The sequence below is a fragment of the Zophobas morio genome, unplaced genomic scaffold (assembly GCF_036711695.1).
Source record: "Zophobas morio isolate AGI-343-1 ecotype UQ-CSIRO unplaced genomic scaffold, CSIRO_AGI_Zmor_V1 ptg000023l, whole genome shotgun sequence".
NCBI lineage: Eukaryota > Metazoa > Arthropoda > Insecta > Coleoptera > Tenebrionidae > Zophobas > Zophobas morio.
Window position 1 is genome coordinate 9810462 of NW_026972128.1, and position 9914 is coordinate 9820375.

The following is a 9914-nucleotide window of genomic DNA, read 5'->3' on the forward strand; positions in this document are numbered from 1 at the left end:
CGACCTCATTTCTTCGATAATCCCAACCGTTTTTCCAGAATCGCTCGCTGAAATATAGTTATTTTTAAAAATTAAAAAAAAATTTTCACACCAAATATTTCGAAATCCGTTACCATAAAGACGCTATATTTTTGGAATCGACAAGTCAGGGTCTATATCCTTGAATTTTTTCAGAATTTTTAAACGACTTTTTCAAAAATCAAATTTTCTAGTGGTACGTTAGTTTTGTATACTTACAGGGTGCTGAAAAAATGGCGTACTAACTCTATGACAAGTTCTTTAGGACTGTTTATAGAACAGAGAAAAAATAATTTAAAAAATTCTTGGGCCTAAATGTAGAAAATATAGCCCTTCAAAATTTAACTTTTACTTTCAATATTTCACTATATTCTAATTCACCATTTAGTGTTGGATACATGAAATCAATTTCCATTATTCAAAATAATATAGGAGGTATCTTATTTTCATCCACAGTTTTTTTTGGTTTTATAATAAGTAGGTATAACAGAAAACGTAAAATTTGTTTAAGATGAATTGGACAAGTGTGACTAATTTTTAGAGATTTTTAATTTATCGTTCTCTGTAAATCATTATTTTATTTCTGTAAGTGAACATCAAATGGACGTAAGGAATTTTTTAATGATTTTTCTCCAACTTAGGCTGGTGAACTTAATAATGTGCCGTTGAGTTGGTGCCCCATTTTTTCAGTACCTTGTATATTCATGCAAATTTCGACCAATTTTCGAGCACTTCCGAAATTTAACTAAATACATTTTCTTGTAGACTTCGGACCGCAGAAGTCACTTCCAGTATCGTTTTTTCGGCAACTCCAACCGTATTTTCAGAATTGCCCACTCATGTATCACAATTTTTAAAAATTAAAAAAAAATCTAATTTCACTCCGAATATTTCGAAAATATTACTCTTTGACCCTAAACACGCTATATTTTTGGAATAAGTACCTCGAGACCTATAACCCTGAATTTTTTGAGAATTTTTAGCAGACTTTGTCAAAAATGAAAATTTATACTGTTTTATACGATTTTCGAAATTTAACTAAATATATTTCTTGCAGATTTCGGGCTGCAGAAGTCACTTCCCGCCCCATTTCTTCGATAACTCCAACCGTTTTTCCAGAATCGCTCACTGAAATATCGCAATTTTTTTAAATTTCAAAAATTCACAACAGGTGCAGAAGATCTTGAGTCATTTTTGCATGTGGGTAGGGTGTAAGTTCAGTTCGGATTGCAGAGTTTTTGTTCAGATTAAAGAGAGACGGACTTCAACTAGCCTCTGTTTGGATTACAGAATATTCGGATAATCCTGGATTCGATTATAGAGGTTATACTGTATAGTAATCAAGTCTATCGGGTGATTGACTACTTTTATCTTTTCTCGAAATTTCGTGATCCCTAGAGTACGAAAAAATAAGTCTTCCGTTTCCGTCTGTCTGTCATCTGCCTGTCGTCTACTGTCTGCTGTTACTTCCTAATCCACACCTATATTAATTTTAGCTCATATGAGTCATCATAAAAAATACATTCTCAAAGTTAAATTTTATAATTTTTCTAAGCGGTATTTGTTCAGTTCTACTTTAGGGGCAAGAGAAATAATCTTCGACCAATTTTTATTTCTTCTTTTAAAATCGTATGACCCTCCAACTTTCATTAACCAGTTATTTTCTTATTTTACTGTAAATTTTTACAATACTATATTTTGTGAATTTGAGTAACTGTTAGTTTATTAATGCTATGAGATTAACAACAAGTTGTTTAAGTGGTGACCGCAGTTGTTTGATTACCGCTCACTTAATTAGATCAGCTCCGTTTACATCAATAATGACTTAACAAGAGCATGAAGTCCGTTGAGGTGTATATCTATAATACATAGTTGTTTAATGTGTTGTCTCGTAGTAAATACACGAAATTCATTTGCATTCTGAGTCCTTATGCATTAACTAAGTAGGAGTGTGAGTCTTATTTTTATTCATATGTGATCAGAAGTAATAATTTTCATAGTGACCAGTGCAGGGTTAAATATTTTTGTAGACCAAAAAAGAAAAACAATTAAATTCCACCAAAGAATGCAGCGCATTAAGGGTGTTCTACAGTGCAAAACCGTAGCAAGTACAAGATCACGTGACAATCTTTTTTTAGTTTGCGAAATCCAAGCTTATCTTCCCACTGGGATATTAAGTTTTTTTATTCGACATCAAATTTGCTTTTTCAGCCACAACTCTGTTTCTACAGCAATGGAAAGCTAATTTTTTGCATCAAACAACCCTCTACTTTCTCACTGTTGACAGACGTCATGATTTTTGGTGGTCTTTGCGTTTCCACCAGTAAAACACAAAGTTAAGCATTAAAGTTGGTCTTTGTTGCAGACGAATGAGATAATTCAAGATACTTTGTTGTAGACAAAAGCGTCAAAATTTTGCAGCACATCCGCAAAACGGTGCAAGCCGACGCTCATATTTTAACTGGAACGCCTTCCTTTCGGCGATTCCACCCCCGAGAATATAACAAAACACTCGCACACACGACATACAGCCGATTTAAAAGCAAATATCTTAGGAGAAGAGACAAGTGGCAGCTCGACAACAATTTAGCGCGACACAGCCTCTTTTTCGCAATAATCGTTCGGAAATTACCAGCACATTTCTCGAGGCAATTTTAGAGTGTTTGTTTCGGAACTGTTGCGGCTTTGCTCTCCAATCCAGCCTGCACTCGCTGCTGATGGGTCCGAAAGAAATTGCGAATGTGTCAAATGCACTGTGGTGCGGTAGCACACCCAAACCGGCGAAAAAGCATTTAAAGTTTATAATGCGAAGGAAATGGTTCGAAGTTTCCTTCTTATGTTGGATACAGACGCCGGCCTATTGTGTGTCGAACTTGTGTTTTCAAAAATAACTGGCCGTTTATGCGTCGAAGCATCTTGGAAACTTGCACTGTTATCTTTATTGGTATGGAAAGTCTGGCCGCTTCCGACGCTGTGGAAACGCAAACAAAAGAAAATTTGCTTCTTTCGGCTGAATATTTTTATCTCAATTTTTCGGAATTCGCATAACCATCTTCAGAAACTTTTTCCTGGTAATTAGATTTTTTTTAAATGTTTTTTATTTTCATTGATTATATTCATTTTTCACAGTTTTAATAATGGTAGCAAAAAATTCAATTTTCTCATTTTGCATTGCAATATGGTTCAGTTTTATCGGTTTTGTCGACAATATGATTCTGAGAAATAATGTCGTCCTCACTTCACTTTTCAATAGTGTATTTTAACGTAAAAGGTTTTTTATTTTTTTGGTATTTATTATTATTGAATTTGTATCTTTTTTCGTATCGTTTTCACTTTGTATAAATTTTTATTGTCCTTTAATTAATTTTTACAGTGATTGTTCATAATTCAAACACAACGACTTACAGACAACTGATCACTAGCTTTCTGCCATATATTAATGAGTCACACTGAGGTTGGTTACATAAAAAAGATCACGCATGAATTTTTTATTTTGTTATTGTTGGCAACTGTAAATTCCCAAACAATTGACGAAGGTTTAGTTAAATTTGGTACTAACGTTGTTAATAACATTTTCAAACCTTCGTGAAAAGCTCTCCGCCCCACAATGAACTGACTTTCTTAAAGAATGTTAGCGAGTATATTACAAGCCAGCCTACTTTTGTTTACACTGTAACAAATTTAAAGTTTAAAAGTTTCGAGCAAGAGTGACTTTATTGCATAAAAGAATGTCACCTGATCTCACGACGTACCGTTACAAATTCATATTTTCTTCATAATATTCAGTCTTTCAAGTGTAACGTTCATTTGTAATTCAATGAAATATGAATGGGAAGATTCAGTGAAAAAGTGACGTCGTATTTTTTATTTCTGAGCTTAAAAGCTGAAATGCAATCAACAATGCATATTACATGATAACTGTTCTTGCAATTTTTAGACTTTCGTTCCGGCTCGACTTTCAGAGATTAAATTTGCTGCAGAATTTGATTCCGGAAATAGATGATGACTGTATTATGTAAAATTCATTTGTGAATTCCGAAGTGTTAATTAGGGGTCAGATGAGTACTCTTTGCACTTTATGTGAGGTGTTTTGTAAACAAAGATGAACGAAACTATTAACTATAGTTTTATGATAACTTAAACTTTAAATTTTGGCGATATTAAAATATAATCGTAAACGAATACATTTTTTTTTGCAAAGTTTCAGAACATTCAGTTTTGCAATTTCAAAGTTAAACTGTAAAATGTTGTTATAAAGTTTTCAACGCGGATTGATAAACTATAAGTGGAGGAGTATGTTATTTTATAAAATTTAAATAACATTTACTATTGTAAAAGTAAACAAAATTCGCAAAATCAAGTTTTATAATTTTTCGAAAAAGGTGGATATATATTGTACTTCAGGGGTCGAAATAATCTCAGACCAACTTTTTATTCTTGTTTCTGTCAGGCAGGGTACAAAATTTCCTTTTTACTGTTACCATTTCGAAATAGAATTATTTTATTTTAAATAATAGAAAGTATTTTATTACTTATTCACCCTATTTTAAACACAAACAAGTTGCAACTATTACACTAATATTAATTTTACTATTTATTATGCTTTACGAGAGTTTGCATTTCTCGCTTATCTGACTTGTGTGGTACAAACTTGTGAACCAATGGAGTCAACAATGTTTTGTCAGTTATACTATCACCCTTATTTGTAAAGTAACTGATTACCAGTCCCAACATCACTGTAACAAGGGCACCAAGAAGAGTGTGGTAAAAGTGCGAAATGCGAAATATGAAAGGCGGCAGTTCTCTACAAAAATAATAATAAAAAATTAAATGTAGCTAAATTCTTGTGAACCTACTCCTCTGTTCTTTTTTTTTCGGTAGCAAAATACGGCGAAGAAGTACTGGAATGCACAACAGAATTATTTATCTGCTGAAATTCAAATCCTGTTTGATTTGAAACGCTGCAATTTTCAACTGAGAGAGGTTTTGATGGGTAGGAAAACTTTTTCTCTAAATTGTAAAATTTTAAAGGCAGGCCGATACTTGCTGTGAAAATAAAACCACCAATAGCTCCATAAAACGCACCCTAAAAAATAAATATTGTCATAGTACGAACTTTAAACTGACATTTTACTTCAGAATTTGCTTTTGGAAATAGAACACCTAAAGTGAACATGCCCATGGATGGTCCTTGTGACATTGCTGCAACACTAGTAGCCAACGGAACAATGTCTCCCAAGTGCTGCATTATCAAAACCAAACCTATGATCGCAATGCCACAAAGTGCGGTAATCAATTTCAAAATAGTTGTCACAGTTTGTTCCTTAATGTTTTCATTTAAAAATTTATACAAGAAATCTTTGTAGATTACTCCAGATAGCCCATTTAAACTTGACGATATTGTACTGAAACGTATGATTGGTTATGAAAATGAACACTAAGAACTATTGGGTACTACCTCAATGAAGCACAAAATAAAGCCACTAGGAAACAACCCGAAACACCAGGGACGTGTGCAGCCACATCCATAATATAATAAGGTAGGATCTGTTCATGCCTTTGGATTTTTTTGCTTATAAAAGGATCACATTTTGAATATTGTGCATACATGAGAAGACCAATGAAGACAACGAAAGTATATACGATGCTTAGGCAAACAGCGACATAAATCACGGACCTGCAGTACCACTTTCAACTAACTATAGTCGCCACAACGATAACTACTTACCACACACTTTCACGAAACGTTGGTAGAGCCAAAAATTTCTGTAATCCAGATTGAGTAAGACTGATGTAGTTAGTAAAGTGGGCCGTATATCCAAAGAAATAAGTCCAAAAACTGTCTCGTTTTGTTGGATTCGGATCAAAACTGGAACAAAATAAAATACATTGAAAACATTTTCTCAATACTTACTCAAATATATTAAGTCTGTCGCCTTTTAAAGCTTCCTCCCATACTGATACGAAACCTCCACTTGAAATAGTACCAACAATAGATACCGTGAACAGTGCTACTATAATTACAGCATATTGGAAAAGATCCGTCCAAACCACTGTTTGTAGTCCTCCGATTGCTGTATAAAAGACACATATAGCACATGTCGTAGAAGATATTAAATGCACGTGAATTCCAGTAGCTACAGACTAAACTAGTCAATACTGAAATGCAAAGAAACGAAAACTTACAGGTTGAAAGTGCCAACGACGGCGTATAAGCAATCACAGCCAGAAAAATAAATTCACACAGCAGATATAAAGTCGAAGCTAACAATTTGGTCTTTTTATCGAATCTTTTTTCCAAGTACTCGTATGCACTTGCTAGTTGAAGGTTGAAAAATACAGGAAAGTAAATATAAACAGATAATATAACTAATAAGAACATGGAAATGCAACCAAGCCACTGGAACGCTCCATATTTGTAAACATCAGCAGGTACCACCATCATAGTTATAGCTGCAAAGTGTCTGCACGAAGATTTTTTTAATTAAGGTTTTAGTTTAACAGAATGGTGTTACCCCACGGCTACAGAAAGTGCAATCGGTAATGCATTCATCCTCTTATTTCCTAATAAGTATCCGTTTATAGTTTTTTGTTTTGTTCCTAAGCATCCATAGTAGAGTCCAGCTGAGGTACTAACAGCAAATATGATACTAAAGATTGTGTAATCGTACCATTCGAGAGTTAGTTTCGTACTATTTTGCAGGGTCGTTAAGTTATTCATTGTGTTTCTTGTTGGTCTAAAATAATGCAGATACATAAATATAAGAAGACTTCAGTACAGTTTATTTATGACCTATTCGAGAGATTATTGATTATCCCTCAACAAATGAAACAAGTATGAGTACCACTATAAAAGTTGTTTAACTGAACTGAAAAGTAAAAAGCACCATACAAGTGGTTTCTAGAAGCTCTAATGACGCTTTTTGGAGAATGTCAGTGTACACGGTGGTAAATGCAATTAAATACATTTATTTTGATAATATGTGGTGTATTAAAAAGATAACTTTATCGCGTTTAAAAGTTTTCTAAGTTGGTATTATGAGAAACTAAAAGATAACGATACACTTAAAACAATAAATTACAACTACGTCAAATTTAACGCAAAGTTGTCATACCATTCTTACCTAATAATTTAATATCGAAAGATAAGTGCATTGGTAAACTCGTCAAAGTTCCTCTAGATGTGGAGTAGAAAAAAAAATAATAAAGCGACATTACTCTGATGATAACATGAATTTCTCATAACGAAAATTATCTACTTTTGTTCAGACAGAATGAATTCAGTAAATCCTCTTCTTGTAACAATCATAAAAATTGGTTCCATATATTGTTTTTTCTTATGATGATCCTTATACCTCAAATATAGCCCTTATAAATAACATAAAAGTACCGGTGCAACGATTATAAACCACTAAAACCAAATACGTACCGGAAACTGTGTCTCAAACAGTAACAACCTGACAGAATCAAAGATCTAGGACTGAAGGTAGTGCAGTAGTAACACTATAGCAATAGGTTTACTGCAACGTAGTGGGCTATTTTTATAACAATATATTGAAACGTCATAAAATAGTGATAGGGTCTCTATACATGGTGCACTGAAAAAGTTATTTGTACAACTGGTTTTTAAAGTGATACTTTTTCCACAATTGCAAACGAGTGAAAGCAAAGAGTTTCAAAACGAGTTGTACATGTAATTTTTTGCATGGTGATCCTTGCAAGCCGAAAGTAAAAAGAATCCGTTATTAACATTTCGCGATTTTGCTGTCACTTCAAAAATTGTTGCTATAATTTATAGAAAAAAAAATTGAAAAAAGTACAAATAGTGAACGAAAGTGGTACTTTCCATACGGTACGGTAATTTGATCACTATGCAAAAACATTAATTTAACATTTAATTTGGTAGTGTAAGGAACTAAGTGATAACGTTACATTTAAAACAGTGTCTGTCATTACATTCCAGTAGAGAATGTATCGGTGAACTAACTAATTGATGATTACAAAACAACTAATACTTTGCGTTTAATCATTTACATGATATTTCCAATATACATACCAAATTTGACAACAGTCGGTCCAGCAGTTTCGGAGATTAACTGTCTAATAAAAATGGATGCAGATACCACACACACACACACAGAGAGAGAGAGAGAGAGAAACAAACAGACGGAAACGGAAGACTACTTTTTCGTATTGTAGGGGCCATGAAACGTTGAGAAAATATAAAAGTGGCCATTCGTCCGATGGACTCGATTAGTGCAAATTTAAGTTATTGTTTGGCATCAGCATATTCGAATTTAAGTTCTATTTTTAACTCATAATTGACGGGTATAGGTACGTTTAGAACTTAGAAGCTAAGTACGAACGACCTATTCATCTTTGGGAAGCCACTTTGACGCGATTTGTGAAAGATAAGTCACACATGTGATAATAAAAGAAATCTGAACAAGTTTTGCAACAGTTCCAAGTATTGTTTTGTTTTTCAGATCACTGCTTTCAAATCGTTTCATATAGTTCCATTTTCTTGATTTGCAAGTTTAGTTAGCACGCAGGGGTGAAATGAGACTATAGTCAACGTTTACATCAGTAAAAACAGTTGAGAGTGCCTACATTATTTAAGTTCCTCTCTTAAATATGAAAAAGTCATCGATGATTTTGCCCCATTAAAAACAAGGAAAATTAAACTGTAAATTTTTTAAAAGTGTTACAGTTTTTGTTAATTACTATTAAGTATCTCTACTTACGAATTTATATGTTATATGTATATATTGTAATTGAGGACGTCCGTCAACTCTCTACTTTTATGTTTTCTCGACATTTCATGACCCCTAGAGGATGAAGAAATAGGTTTCTAGTTTCTGTCTGTCTGTCTGCTGTCCCGCATTTTTATTAGACAGATAATCTCCGAAAGTACTGGAGCGATTATTGTCAAATTTTGTATTTAGATTAGGAATATTATGTAGATGGTAAAACGTTAAACAAGATTTGGCTAATCATCCCCACCAATAATATGATGACGTCACTTCAAAATTGTGCATAGTAAATGGGTTTCAAATTGTATAAAATATCATCAAGTTTTCACCCGAAACGCGCAGATTTTTGGGAAAAAAAATCAAAATCATAAAACAACATTTTGCAATTTAATTTTGAATCTGCAAAACCGAATGCTTTGAAATCTTGGAGATGTTTTAAAGTTATAATAAGCATAATACATTTTTAATCAAAATACATTTGCTTATCCCCTCCAAAAAATTTTGTCGAATAAATTTTAGCCTAATAAATGTGCAAAATATGATGAGTTTTTACTTGTGATTTATCACTGCATTCATATTTTATAGATTTGCTTAAACAGGAGGCCCAAAAAAATTAATGAATGAGTCAAATTATTTTATTGCTTAATAATAATAATAATAGTCTTTAATGGTCCAACAGTAACCCATTTACCGGACAATAATTGTACTATAAGAATATTAAGTAAAAGTTTTTAACATGCTTTGGTATGTCTAACAATTAAAACTAGCTATATGATATGAAATAGAAGGTAACAGTAATTACTTACAGGCTAAGCGATAAATATTTTGATGTCAATAAAAATAACTGATGACAAAACAAAATGATTACTAATACTATAATGGTATATAATTGGGGTATAAACATGTCAGCATATAATTTATTCGCGAGATTGCACATAGTATAAAATTAGTAAAGTATTAAATCAGGAACGGCTCACTCCACTTTCCCAGAAATTTTTGGAAATACAATACTGTTATTTTTAGTAATATACTACACCAATTCAAGTTGACATACGTGTCCGTGGAAAAATGAAGAGATCATCACAAAATTGTGTAAAGAAAAAACTCAACTCGAAAATGCTGGATATGTTTCATTGTACTTTA

At 32.8% G+C, this 9914-nt stretch overlaps 1 protein-coding gene and 1 long non-coding RNA gene across 2 annotated transcripts; both read right to left on the bottom strand.

The window, feature by feature from the left end:
* Nucleotides 1–4587: 4587 nt before the first annotated feature.
* LOC135134733 (sodium-coupled monocarboxylate transporter 1-like) lies at nucleotides 4588–5564 on the bottom strand. Its single transcript, XM_064063520.1, has 4 exons — nucleotides 5477–5564; nucleotides 5153–5423; nucleotides 4875–5104; nucleotides 4588–4822 (listed from the first exon to the last, which is right to left on the bottom strand). The coding sequence occupies exons 1-4, from the start codon at nucleotides 5545–5547 to the stop codon at nucleotides 4609–4611; spliced, it is 786 nt and encodes a 261-aa protein (XP_063919590.1). The 5' UTR covers nucleotides 5548–5564; the 3' UTR covers nucleotides 4588–4608.
* Nucleotides 5565–5605: 41 nt separating this feature from the next.
* LOC135134742 (uncharacterized) lies at nucleotides 5606–6293 on the bottom strand. The gene is made up of 4 exons (XR_010281371.1): nucleotides 6205–6293; nucleotides 5933–6155; nucleotides 5747–5887; nucleotides 5606–5695 (listed from the first exon to the last, which is right to left on the bottom strand). It is a non-coding gene; the product is annotated as an uncharacterized LOC135134742 (long non-coding RNA).
* Between the last annotated feature and the right edge of the window lie 3621 nt (nucleotides 6294–9914).